The 14592-nt window shown below is 39.4% G+C and overlaps 1 protein-coding gene across 1 annotated transcript in view; it reads left to right on the forward strand.

The window, feature by feature from the left end:
* Positions 1-6113: 6113 nt before the first annotated feature.
* Positions 6114-14592, forward strand: part of LOC131218687 (double-stranded RNA-binding protein 8-like) — a 37459-nt gene continuing 28980 nt past the window's right edge. Inside the window, exon 1 of the mRNA XM_058213382.1 lies at positions 6114-6376. Within this exon, the coding sequence (XP_058069365.1) occupies positions 6352-6376 (25 nt within the window). The 5' untranslated portion in view covers positions 6114-6351. The remainder of the gene's footprint in view (positions 6377-14592) is intronic.

The following is a 14592-nucleotide window of genomic DNA, read 5'->3' on the forward strand; positions in this document are numbered from 1 at the left end:
TATATTCTTATATTTAACATAAATAGTAAAACTAAAGTTCATCACTTGATGGACGGTGTTGATTGTATTTAAGAAATATGAGCTTGGGTGTTTTAAGGGCTGCGTTGGACGATTCCCGTCCGTCTGGAGAGAGGTAAGTTATTTAATACGCTGGCATCGTACGACGCGCAGGCACTGAGAAGTGTACACGTGGCACTCATTAACTCGAGTTAGTCACTGAAAGTCACAGTACAAAAAGGGATCAGATTACTTGAACAATCCTCCCCTCTAATTTATGGACATTGATATCGGATCATTGGATACTTTTCCATTTTAACCGTCCAATAAATGACCACCAATCAAACGGTCACAGATTCAAATAAGCATGATCTTTTGATCACGGTATATCTGAAGTGAGACACATAGTTTGGACGGTTCAATCTGACTTACTTGAATTCCTAAGCAGCAGTTTCCAAGTCCTGCGTATCATCAATGCCACTCTGCCAGAGTATCAAAGTTTTTTTCCAAAGGACTCCAGCGATTTTCGAACACACCCAACGAACGGTCAGTTTTGTCCCTCCAACTTATGTGGCCCCATATGTGCTGACCGCCCATTCTCTGCCACCGGGTGATCATCCAGGCCGTTCATCTAGGAAATCACCGTGTAGATGGGCTATAATGCAATAGTCCTCACAAGAAAGGGAAACGGATTGGCTACTCCCCTGCCATTAGCAAATGGCTAGTTGTAGGTGCTCTGTGGACCCCAACATGATGTGTGTGTCTCATCCATGCCATCCATCCATTTTTTCATATAATTTTATGTTATGAACCTAAAAATGAGGTATTTTAAAATCTCAAATGAGCCACACATTGTTGATTGAACTCTCACCATTAAAAACTTCTCGGGGCTACAAAAGTTTTGGATCAAGCTGATATTTGTTTTTTTACCTTCGTCGGGTTTGTATGACCTAATCTACAGGTCAGATAAACATTACAGTGGGCCCAGGAGGTTTTTAATAGTAGACGTTCAATCAATATTGTTTTCCCGTGGTGTGGTCCACCTGAGATTTTCATCTGCCTCATTTATGATATAAATGATTAAAATAACATATAAAATTGGATGAGTAGTGTAGATAAAAAATAGATTATGGTGGACCTTACATAGCACCAGCCACTGACCACCTGACTAATGGCAGCGTCGCTGGCAAACCGCGTCCACAAGAAAGGTGTTGAATTCTGGACAGGCCTTTTAGCTAGTGCGTCTGAACCAATATCTGTGGTACATTGCATTCCTAGCCACACAAGATGGGCGCCAATTTCCTGTAAGAGGAACTTAGGTGGAATCCACGAATGTATTTTTGTGAGAAATCTTTTATATTCATTCGTTTCGTAAGGTCATTTTAGGATATGTGTCTAGATATGAGCTGAATATAATACTCAAATAAGCTGAAAACACGAGAATTAAATGTCCACGGTTGAAATATTCTCTGGGCCATCAAAGTTTTGAATAGCATGTAAACATTAATGTTGGCCAAAGGAAGTTTCAACAGTATACTTCTTTTAGTGTCACGTCCTAAAATAATCTTACAAAACAGATATATAAGTGGATTTCTCACAAAAATTATGATTTGCTCCACTGCATTCCTAACCAATAGAGGTGTACACGAGCTGAGCCGAGCTTTGCCTAGCTCGTGCTTGACTCGAAATGCTCGAGTCTCAGCTCATGCTCAGCTTGGCTCGGCCTTCGAGCTCGGAATGACAGCTTGTGATCAGCTCGGCCGAGTTCGAAAAGAGTTCGAGCCGAGTTCTTCTCCTTCTGCTGGTGCCCTTCCTACATTATACGCCTCTTCTTTTGCTACCTTCGTTGCTCCTACAATTCAAGCTTCTTCTGCCATCATCCTTGCGATAGAAGCGAGCCCTGCAACGACGGCCTCAAATCCGTCAACAATCTCTGCGGCCTCTCTTCCGCTCTCTTCACCTTCACCCTCCGATTCGATGAGCTCCGCCTCCATCTCGATTCCATCATGGACTCCATCGACAAGAGATGGAGGGAGCTTGATGCTGAAGAAACCTTTTAAGTGGAGTGAAATCCGTTGTCCAAGAGCCTTGCAGAGCCGCCTCTTCCTGTGTTGGCTGATCACCCTCCACCCCAGCTCGATGTCATTTGCCAGAGCATGCATGGGCACATGCTCCATAAATACGTTGCCACTTGATTGTCCTAAATTCAAAAGCTTTGTAAGGAGGGAGAGACTTTGGGGTTTTTTTTTTTTTTTTTTTTTTTTAAGGGTATCTATACTGAGTCGAGTCGAGTTTAACTGAATTAAGTCGAGTTTGAGCAATGTTCGAGTCGAGTTGAGTCAAGCTAGGGTAAGATCAAACTCGTTTCGAGCTCCAAAAATCAACTTGACTCGGTTCGAACTCAGCTTCGATCTGAATCCAGTCGAGCTTTTTCAAGTCGAGTCAAACAAGCTATCGAGCTAGCTCTGCTCATGTACAACCCTACCAACCATGAACTTTATGTGAAAGGCTTACTTTAATATAATTACTTTTATCTCCCCAATTAATGCACCTTGTAAGTAAAAATAATTGCAACCAAAAATAGGAATAAGGAGGGGCTTCATGGCCCACCTAAATGTATGTGTTTTATCCACACTGTTCATCCATTTTTCCATATCATTGTAGGATATTATCCAAAATATGAGGCAAATCCAAGACTCATGTGAACCACACCGTCCAACATCTTCACAAAGTTATTCTCACACACACATGTATATAGACTTGGTCGAAACAAAGACGTGAATATCAGCTTATCCAAAACTAATATGTTTGGTAGTACACATGAGGCTTGTATCTATCTATTTTTTAGGCCCATGGTATTTCATTCTGAAACCCACGGTTTCCGGAGTTTGGAAAAAACAGGAGTGCATAAATCAAGAAAGATCCAACACAACATGAGTACAAAAATCAAGGCAGATCCGACACTCAAGTGGACCACGCCACACCAAACACCGGGCATTAATCCCAACCGTTGGAAACTGTTCAGGGGCAACAAAAGTCTTGAAAAGGGACGATATTTAACCTTGCGAACGGTCTGGATGGCATATAAATATCATGGTAACTCCATAAAGGTTTGAAGGGCAATCGTCCATTTCACTCGGTTTTGTGTGGCTTGGAATTGCCTGATTTTTCGATTCCTATCTAATTGTTGAGCTTGATAAACTGATGGACGGGTTCACAACCATCACTGTGGGCCCCGCGTAGCTTCCAAAACGGATGGATACTGGTACTTTGCGTCCGTTGGTTAATCTCTATACTGCAGCCAGCAAAGTTTATGAATAGCCTACAGCACAGCTCTCTGGGCCAAACATGATGTGTGTGTGAAATCCACTCCGTCCATCAGGTGATGGCCATCGAATCCACCGTACGTACAAAAGATCAGCCCATAAAAAATCTTACATTGGTCCAAAAAATGGAAACAATATCAAATTGCACCTAAAACCTCTAAATTCACTCTTGGTGGCCCACCTGAGTTTTCGATCAGGTGGCGAGATATGTGATTGGAGATACACGCTATATGGTGCCTCCACAGGCAAACCTACGGTTGGCATCCCATCCCTGCCATTCCCTATGGTGTGCCCCACGTGTCGTATATCTTGCTGGTTTTTCTCCCCAGTGGCCATAATCTAGAATTTCACCTGATGGACGGGTTGGATTTCACGTAGACAGCCTGATGGGCCCAAACAGCATGGATGTTTTGAGCGCCGTGTGAAACAGATGTGATGTAGGGTTCCGGTCCGTCTCCAATCAGACGGAACAGTTCGTACCATCACGTGACGAGGCAGAGGGTCCCGTGCCCTTTTCGTGATCATGCTGTGCTAGTCTGGAGTATGGTGGGCCATACACACGCATGAACCTAACTCCTATAACCCACGAGGCTGGCCAGTTAAGTGCTACAATCAGGCATGGGTGGGCCTTACCAGACAAGTGGACGGCCCTAAGCTGGCCGATGCTCACATGTATCAGGTAGGTGTCCTACACAAGTGATACCTAATGCTTTTTAGGTATCACTTGTGTAGGATACCTGAGCAATGCAGACAATGACTCTTTCCATGGTGATTGCCATTATCTAAAAATCAAGCTGATCACCTCATTAAGTAGGCCACTATTAAAAAAACAAAAAGTAATAGCTTTTATATTAGATAATGATTTTATTCCTTTTACTATATGTCTAACACCTTACATATGCATGTGGTGCATCAAGTACTCCGCTAAATTTAGTGGTATTTGACCTCAAAACACTATTTCAAACTAATTGTCAATTTTGTATATACATTTGAATGTACTTTCACAAAATTATCATTTGACTCTTTGCTCAATATGGTAAGCACTAAAAAACCTTCTCACTCACCATAAGCTCATTTAAATACCACTAATAAGTTGCTTTTTCTACTTACAGTAGTAAATATTAACTTATTTGAGATAAATAAGTTTGGTTTAAGATCATTTATAAGTAACTTATTTTACTTTAAAATTACTTAATCACTTGCCTTAATAAGTAAAAACTATAATTGGGCATCGAGTTGAGTCGGACTGAGTTAGGGCTTATCTGACTTGACCTAATTATGAAATAAACCTGACTTGGACTTGACTCGACTCGATACTGAGTCAAGGTTCGGCCTAGACTAACTCGGACTGAGTCCGACCTGGTCATAGGTACCGAATCAAGTTGGGTGCAATGGGTATCCGCAGGTTTAAATCACAGTTCCAAAGTTAGTTGCAATTATTGAAATTGCAACCTCTCCATCAGCTATAACATGACATCTTAGATTTGAAACATCAAATCTTTTTCTTTTTTTTTTGTTTTTATTGTATATACGAATCAGTTTTCGATCGAGTTGAGCCAATACCAAGTCAGATTTTGAGTCAAGTCAAGTTATTAGATGACCCGAACTCGAATTGGTCTGAGTTCGGATTGGACAAAGTCTACTCGATTCAGATCGACTCACCCACTCGGTTTGGGTCGAGTCAGGTCTAAACGAGCCATTTGCTGAGTCGAGTCATCCCGTGCCCAGCTCTGGTAGAAACTATGATGAGTTATTTGAAGCTTAAGTAACTTATCTCAAGTAATGTATAATCCATACGCTCACTTGTTACCTGTCCACAATAAAATTGCCTTGTATCCAAACGACCCGTAATACATATAAATTCAGAATTCTTATAAAAAAATCATGCTTATTTAGAGTCGGACCCATCATTTGAATGATTGGACCACATTTTAAGATCAGATTCCGACCTTAATATGCTTTCAACACACGGAAACTCATTATAAGTGAAACCCTAACATGTCCTCCTTAAGTCTTCCATTGGATGGCTACTGATCTAAAGGCCTGGATCATCCGATAAATGTATGCCCCATCAACAACAGGACCCACAATCTCGATGGTTTGGACTACAGTAATACATGTGAGTTTAATGCAGGAGTATCATGCACCATGCTAAGCCAGTGTATGATATCCAAATTCCATAACTCCAACCGCCAGTCCACCGGACGCGTATTGCATACCGACAGTAGCAATTTGCCACTGGAAGGTGTTATGTGGGTCCCACTACAATGTATTTGTTATATCCACTCCGTTAATATACTTTTAAAGATCATTTCATTGTATTATCCCAAAAAAAAAGGCAGATCAAAATCTCACTTGAACCACACAATAGAAACAGTGGTGATTGAACATCCACCGTTAAAAACTTACCGGGGACAACAAGAGTTTTGGATCAAGCTGGTATTTGTGTTTTCCCTCCATCCAGGTCATTATGACCTAATAAAAAGGTTGGATGTAAAATAAATATTACAGTGGGCCCTAGGAATTTTTTAACGATGGACGTTCAATCACCAACATTTTTCTATGGTGTGGTCCACCTGAGATTTTAACATATCTATATATTTTTAAAATAACATGAAATAATAATCCAAAATGGATGAACGGAGTGGATAAAACAAATAAATCATGTTGGCCCCAAAGATCACAGTGTCAGTTTGTAATCCACGTCCCAGCCACACGCGTCTATACTGAAAATTATCAAGCACAGCATCGTCAAATCATCCAAAGGGTAGAAGCGGAAACTATCATTTTGGTAGTGCGCTCTGCACTCTGAGGCGCATATTAGCAAACTTTCCTGAGAGAAAATACGATTCTCTCTGTAGCTAGTTTTCTCTTCAGTTATTATATCAGAAGAAAAAAACCGCCTGAAATTTCTAAGTCCCGAAACTCCGAATTTCATCTCCGGAAGATAAAAAGAGTAATTGGGCTTAGTTTTATTCTAAATTACGAAAAGACCATCTTGGATTTTCTCTTGTTATTTATCAATATAATGTCGAATGGCAATGGCTTTTCTGGTATGAGCTTTATCTAATCTCCTTTATTTGTTTATTTTATTGCTTTTATCTTTCATTAATAAATCATGTTATATCTTTTTTTTTTTTAAGTTTTTTATCTTTGATTTGAAAAAATGGAATTTTATGAAGTTGGTTTTTTTTTTTTTTTTTTTCTCTGGATTTTTTGGGCACAATATTTTATTTTATTTATGTATTTTTAGCCGTTCCTGTACTGTAGAAATGTTTTTTTTTTTCTTTTTGTTTTGTTGGATTTTCTATTTGGGTTCTTATTATTATTATTATTTTTTCACTTCTCAATTTCTTTGTTCATCTTCGGATTCCCCGCGTTCTCGTTTCGATATTGTTTTATCAAGAAATATTGGTTTTTATTTTGTGAGCTAGTTGATTTTGCTCTCTCTCTCATTCTCTCACTCTCTTGCTGGAGTATACTGTCAGTCTTTCAGTTTTTATGTGTTTAATTCTGTTTATCTATGATGGTATTGGCTTTTTTTTGTTTTTTTTTTCTATTTCTTTTTTGTCAAAAAAAAAATCATTTCTTTGGATGCCCAATGCGCCTTTTGTTTGGTTATTTTAGCAGAAAGCTGGAAAATGGGTTTTCCTTATATTTTTATTTGTTGTTCTTTTTATTTTTAATTTTAGGACTTGGGTTTCTTTGATTTCCCACTAATGTTCATTTCCTTTTGGTTTACATTGTTTCATGCTGATTTATTTATTTATTTATTATTATTATTTATTTATTTAATGAAGACATCCGATATTGTTAAATACCTGTTTGATTTATACTACTTCTATCTATTTCCTTATGAAATATGTTAGCTTTTGTTGATCTTCAATGGTCCCGTTCAAAATTAAGAATAAAAAAGTCTGTGCTTTTACTTACTTATTTTTGTAATGTAGATAAAAATCTTAGAGAAGCAAAAGGATCGTCATTAGTACTAATGTCTGCATTCAATGCTTTTGGAATGAGGAGTCGGTTGAACATTTATTCGTGCACAATGACTTATCAAGAGGCTATTTAATGGAGGTTTTTTGATTTGTTTGGGATTGTATGGGTGATGCCAAAGGCGATTGGAGCCTTGTTCCAGGTGCGGTATGGAATGTGTATGTGGAAATGGAGAAATACCTTGTGGTGTCTTGTCATGCATGGTGTATTGTGGTTGATATGTAAGAACACAACAACAGGACATTTTGTGATATTTTAGAAAGGATAGGATGCTTACTTTCCAAAGGGCCATGGATAGAGTAGTCAACTTGGCCATGGGTTATTTTCCGGGGGTACTAGAGCGCAAGTCAAAGAGATTTGGAGGATGGGGTAGTCCTCGTATTGTGATAGATGATGTCTTATCATTTGAACTGTGAATACATAGATCCTTGGGATATTACAATTTACCGGCAATTCATATGCAAGAATCATGATACTTGAAAGAAAAAAGTTCAGTCATTATTGAATTTTGCATCTCTATTAGCAAAGCTCCCATCATATTCTTCCTCATGATACCTTCAAATTCAGATTTGGTTTTCTTCCTTCTTTGTTCCTTTCAGTCCTTGTTATTTCCTGGAAGTAGGGGATAAACATTGGCATTGGATTGCATAAGAATGCATTAGGCACTAAGCAAACTCAAAGGGATACTAGAGGTAAGTTTTACTTCCAGAGTATTTTACTACTTAGTAGTTACTCTTTCTAGAGTTACCTGTAATTCAGTGCGTTGGCTCACTCGTGCTTGTCGCATTGAGATCTTGTAGTTCTTGCACAATTGACATATAGACATGCAAATATTATTTTCATTTTCATTTCTTTTCAACAATTCTTAGTTGCAGGATCCTTCCAAGTAGGTGCCACTCCCACTTTGAATTGTGCTTCGGACTCTCGCTCCCACTTCTGCTTCCAAGCTATTCATACTAATTTACTTTTTGAAATAGATGCTTCCAACTCGTTGAGTATAATCAACTTGTTGACTGTAATCAACACTATTAGATAGCGCTTGATTGTAATCAACCTATGTAATAGTCTAGTACATTGCACCTCTAGGAGTTTTCTACTCTCTTACTCCGATAACAGGATTCATGTAGCGGACCCCAATTAATTGGGATAAGGCTTAGATGACGAAGACGGCGCTTCAGTGCTTCCTGCAACTATACTCAACACCGATGGATTGTTTCGGGGCACATGTTATCTATGACTCTAGCAGCACACTCAGATTACTTCCTTTAGTTTCCATCTTATTTGGTCAGAGCCACATACTCTTGAGGCTCATGCTTTTAGGATGTCTTCTTCTCCTCACTTCAATTAAAAAACACCATGTAACCTGAGGGATTCCACCATTTCGACAGCTTTGTTTTTTGGATTTATCTTACGGAGGGTTGGATCACAAGTTAACTTCTTCTCCAAGACACTCCAATACTACATCTATTTTGATCAAGTTTCCATGTAGCATCCTAGGGCCCTTCCTCCATCTTCTTGGCCAAATGATAGGAGGGTTGGAAAACTTTCCCATGCTTCCCATTTCATCTGAAGGATGCAAACAGGTCGGGCTTGGGCTGGATCAAGGAAGCCCAAGCCTGACCTGAATCTAAAATGTGAGCCTGACATGTTAATTTTTTTCAAGCCCGAGCCCAGCCCATTAAGCATTTGTACACGTACATTTATGTGCACACACGCACACACACACGGACAGCTGATATGCATTATTATTATGGTGACTTGGTCCATCTTAGGTTGATCTGATTTGACATACCAACAAGCATAACCTTGAGCCTGGTCTGATTAGTAATCTGGCTTGAATGTTTAGATCCAACCCAACAGGCCTAGGAGTTTAGATATGAACCCTGCCTGTGCCCAAAGGCCTGATAGGTTGGCTCAACCCCTTAACACCCTTAGTTTCATCTATCCTCCTATTGTTGGTTGGAAGAGACAAGGAAGCTTAATACATGAAAGAAATGACTTAAGCAAATCTTTACAAAAAACAATGTGGTTTGGGTTGTCTAAATCAGTCTTTGGAATTTTGTTTCATGGTTGTTTCATGGTGTTCACATCTTTTTGCACTTTGTTTTGTTTATGCAATTGCTCTCTCTCTCTCTCTCTCTATTTCTTTCTCTCTCTCTCTCTCTCACACACACACACACAGACAATTATTCTTCTCTCGTTATCATTTACCCAACTTTCCTCTATCGTAAGAAAATTGTCAAACTTCATGTTCCTTCTGCATTTTAATTTTCCAAGGGAAAATTATCCCTTCCATTTAGCTTCCTGGGAAATGAAGGTTACCCACATATGTGTGCCATCCATGCTAACTTTCAAGATGTATACACAGCCTTATTGCTTAGCTTTATTTTTTTGCAGTCATGATAGTGTTAGCAAAATCATATACAAGTTACAAAAATGATAACTGCTCTGTCATGACATTATATGCAAGGTTTTCGTATGTCATGGAACAACTGACGAGATCAAACGATGTGAAGTGAGTCTTGTCTAAGTTTGAAAACCTGTGTGGACAGCAAAGTGTGGGTTAAATTCCATGAGGACATGTTGTCCATGGGGGTGGTAGTGAGTGGCAGGTGGGGTGTTTGGGGGTGGTTCTGGTTGGGCGATTTAATTGAAGAGGATGGAAAAAGAATGATTCTTTGGTCAAGGACATTTTTTGCATGTGGTATCAGTCTGGCTGCAGAGTTTTTGTTTTTTGGAAGGTGGTTTATGGAAAGTGTTAGCATATGTCAGGTGCCTATTTCCCCATCCCAATTCCATTATTAATAAGTAGTCGTTAAAGGAAGATCATCAAGCCTTTGGTGTTTGATGTGGTTGTCCTAAGTGAATATGGTTTCTGAGAAGAAGTTTAGGAGGGCAACCTCTTGGGATAATAGGATGTCTTTCTTTCCTTTGTGCAGGGCCATGGTGGTGAAGAAGGCAAAATTCCATTTGGTGGATCTTTGTCACGGTAGCTTATGTTAAAGGGAAGGCTTTGATTTCTTGTTCAAGGGAATGGCTCGACTGGGTTGGTGCTCTCTCGGGATAATGGGTTTGTTGGTCAATATGGATTTTTTATTTTTTTATTTTTTTAAGATATCAAGGAAGCTGCCATCCAAAGTATATAACACTTTGATTCATAACGTCTTTTTTGCTATTGGGATTTCACTATTTCTCATAAGTCATTATGGTGTTGGGATTCTAATCCAAAATGTTTGTTCAAGGGAAGTTTATGAGACCCATGGCTCCTTGTGAATTGTGATGGGTGTCTTTGGAGCTTATGTGGTATGCAAGGATAAGGGTGCATTAAAATGTCCCCATTTTTCTGTTGGGGTGAATGTGAAGGGTTTCAAACAGAAGATTTGGCTGGATTCCAAGTGGAAGGAACGCATTAAAAAAAAAAGTGGAAGGAACGCACAAGTTGTTGGGCAATCATGCCCGATTAAATTAGAGAGCTGTTGAGGAGATTGGGGAGAAGGGAGAAGGCAAGAAGCATGTGAAGGAATGTTGCAAAGGAAGGAGAAAGGGGGTGGGGCAAATGATTCCAATTTCCACCTTGTCCACGATACATTATGAGAAAGATGGTTGTCATATCAAATTTCTTCAATGAAGAATCCTTTATTGGAAAGCCAGTGGGAGGGCAGATTAGATTGCATTGTTGGAGCTACTGATTTTTTTAGAAACCATGAACAAGAAAATGCTGCATTCCTTTAGTTTTCCTTGATACACCCTTTGGTAAGTGGTTATAGAAATGGGGCTGAGCGATTGGGAAGGGGCATTTGAGGAGAGTGCAAAAGCTAAGTATAGTAGCTTTGGGAACAGGATGAGAGATTGGAGTGTTGCTAGGCATAGAGGAATTCTGCTGTCTGTAATTGAATACTTGAAGAATTTGATATAAAAAGTTATGGCCCTTTTTGGTAGACACCTAAAAATGAGTTGATCTCATTTTGGTTAACAATAATTATGTATTAGAGATCTTTATCTCTAATACATAATTAGTGCTAACATGAACTCTTTATGTATTAGAGATCATGGTCTCTGATACATAATTATGATAAACTAAAAAGCAATGAACTCATTTTCAGGCATCTACCAAATGGGCCCTAAATATTTAGTGAAGGGATTAAATGGTAAGGTAGGGATATGATGGGTTTGTCTTGAGAGATTTTTTTGAGAGGGAGGGTTGGCAGAGATTGGATGAGGCCCCTCATTGGGAAAAATGTGCATGTGGATGAGAGAGTTGCTTGTTGTCAGCTATCCTCGTGTAGATAGGATGGCATGGAGGTGGGGAAATTTTGTTAATTATTCAGTCAAGCTTTGGTGGAAGGAGATGGCAGTTTGGCATTTTCTACAGGTGTTTAGAAAATTCTACCCTTAATAGAGTGTTTCTTTTGATAATTATGTTGGATAAAGTTATAAAGAGGAATGCTAATATGCAGGTAGTTGCATAAAAGTTTTGTGCAGTTCCCTCCTCACAGCACATTTGGCAAACATGGCTGCTGATCAGGCGAGCCAACTTGTGGATGGGCTATAGGCCGAAAATGTCAAAAAGAGGCAACTCTAAACTTTCTAGATTTTGTTAGTTTTGCTATTGAATGTGGACTACTGCTCTCGTTGTTACTTTTGCAGGCCGCTGATCAGATGGCTTATGTCTTATGCATATGATGGCCCACTAGAATAACACTCATGAATGCTGGAGATGTTTGCCATGTGTACTGTGAGGAGGGAACTACATAGGAATGGCCCTAAGGTTTGAGAACTTGTGACTTTCTCCCTACTAAAAAGTTATGTAGTAGCACTCGACCCCAAAATTTCCCAATAAATGATTAGCTACAAATTTTTTTTTTTTTTTTTAATTTGGTGAACGCATCATAACCGATTACTCTCTCTCTCTCTCTCTCTCTCTCTCTCTCTCTCTCTTCTTTGTACAAACAAAGAAACCTATTGGATTTTCAATATTCCTATTTACGACGACAAAGAATCAAACTATTACTACATTTATTCATTTTCCTACTTCCAAGCATAGGATAACCCCAAGGGGTTGTGTGTGTTTTTTTTTTTTCCTTCCCACCAATCTGTGCTCTCCCTTCACCATCCTCATGGGGATGGTCTACGGGCTTCATAACTACTCCTCTTACTACAGGATGCTTACCTAGCCAACACTTAGATTTGGTTCTAACCAACTTTTTGGGTTCACCCCAACATTACCTACTTGTCCGACTGTTGCTTGGCGGTCTTTGGTTGCATAAATTGGCTTTAGTGAACTTCGGGAAGGAAGGGGTTTCCTGGATCTCTTGCTTTGTCCAATCCTAACCTAATTCATGAAGATCTATCAAGCAAGGTTAGACTCTCTTGGGTGGGGTGATTTTAAGGGGTTTCTGGTCTTAATGTGTTAAGGGATTGGAATTCTCTTGTTTTGTGAGGCCCTTGTTAATCAAATTTAAGATGCGAAGGTTCCGACAACCTAATTCATGTATGACGATGAGATTCCGATAGCCAAACTCATTACATATTACTCCTCTCTCTCTCTCTCTCTCTCTCTCCCCCCCCCCCCCCCCCCCAATTCCATATCTAAACCTCCAGATCGTCCTTTTTTATTTTTTGTTTTTGAGCAAATCAAAATTGCACCTTACAAAAAATTCCATTCTAGGAAGGGTGCCTAACATCTTCCTTTCCCACAACCACTATCCTTCCCAAGAATCTCTAATTCGAGGTCATCATTAGAGTCATCTTCTTTTGGAAGTGGTGACCCTGTAATTGGCTAGTGGTGACCAAAATTTGCAGTATGGCATTCGATTGGAAATGCCGGTCTGCTTTCTTGGTTTTCTTTATTTATTTATTGTGTATCTTTGTTCCCCTTCTTTTGTAAGCCATTCTTATGAAAAAGGTCATAGTCTATGCAAAACCCAAAATGTCTCAGTTTTTGCTTAAGCTTATCGAATGCACAGATTAGTAATTCAAGTAATTATCATCATAACCATTGTGATCATCATTCCCTTGTCCCTACTATCAAGGTTTAGCTAGAGTTGAGAATTGTTATGAGAAAAATAATGACAATATCTTACTTTTTGTTGGTTCCTTATTTCCAGTTTTGGAAGTGATGGTAAACATGTGTGTGATTAAGTCTAAGAATCGAAGTTAGGCCAGTCACCCTTCAGCTTCTTGTCAGCAAGTCTTTGGTTGGAGGCTCTTTTGATCCCATGTTCTAGGGAGCGTGAACTGTTGAAATATGTTGTCTCGATTGGTTGGCTTGACATCTGACATGGAGGCTGAAGCAAGTAGGGTGGGCGATCAATTTAAGTGTAATCCAAGAAGCAATGTCTCATGATTTCCAGTATTCCGGGCCCTCAAATAGCCTTGTTGGTATGGATAGTGTGTTGGGGAGGAATGCTGCTAGACCTTCTACTTTGACGTGGGCTGATACAACGGAAGAGGAAGTGCTTTCATCTTGATTCGAATGTGCAATGAAGTAATTGGTGGGGATGAGCGACAATGAGACGCAAATGCTTGATTCTAGGGTCCTGGTCGGCAACGAGATTTGCATTTCGTTCGATGATGGTGTAGGCAATTTGTCCTCTGTTTAGACATGAGGAAGAAAGAGACAAGCAACTCCTCCCTTGTCTGGTTTGAAAATATACAATAGAAGGCTCAAAGAGTTTGGGAGAGGATATGGGCGATAGGGGGATCAAAAGAAGTAAGTGATGAAGATCCTCTTGTGGAATGTGTTAGGTCTAGGTTGTTTGGACAAGCCTGTGGTCACCAAAGAAGAGTGTTGAGTAAAGGCGCTCAAGTGGTAGCATTTCAGAAGACTAAATCGCCATCAAATAATAGATATCTTTTGCAATCAATTTAGGGTAATGAGAATACAAGTTGTATTGCTTTGGACTCAATTGGCTCTTCAAAGGGTTTGGGATGGAAGTCAAACATTATTTAGAAAGTGGATAATGAGATTGGGAAATTTTCTGTTTTGATTTTATTCTAGGAAATTGTGGGAAGCTTCTTTTGGGTGGTCTATGGCCCTTAGGGTCAAAATATTTATTCATACTTCTAGGAAGAATTAAATAAATTCAGAGCTAAATGGAATTTGCATTGGTTCATAAGTGGGGACTTCAATGTCGTTCCCTTCACTTATAAAGGGGAAAACTTCTTTTGGGTGCGGTCTATGGCCCTTGCAATCAGAATATTCATGCATACTTTTAGGAAGAATTAAATAAAGTCAGAGTTAAATAGAATTTGCCTTGGTTCATATGGGGGG

Source organism: Magnolia sinica, chromosome 11, assembly GCF_029962835.1.
Source record: "Magnolia sinica isolate HGM2019 chromosome 11, MsV1, whole genome shotgun sequence".
Taxonomy (NCBI): Eukaryota; Viridiplantae; Streptophyta; class Magnoliopsida; order Magnoliales; family Magnoliaceae; genus Magnolia; species Magnolia sinica.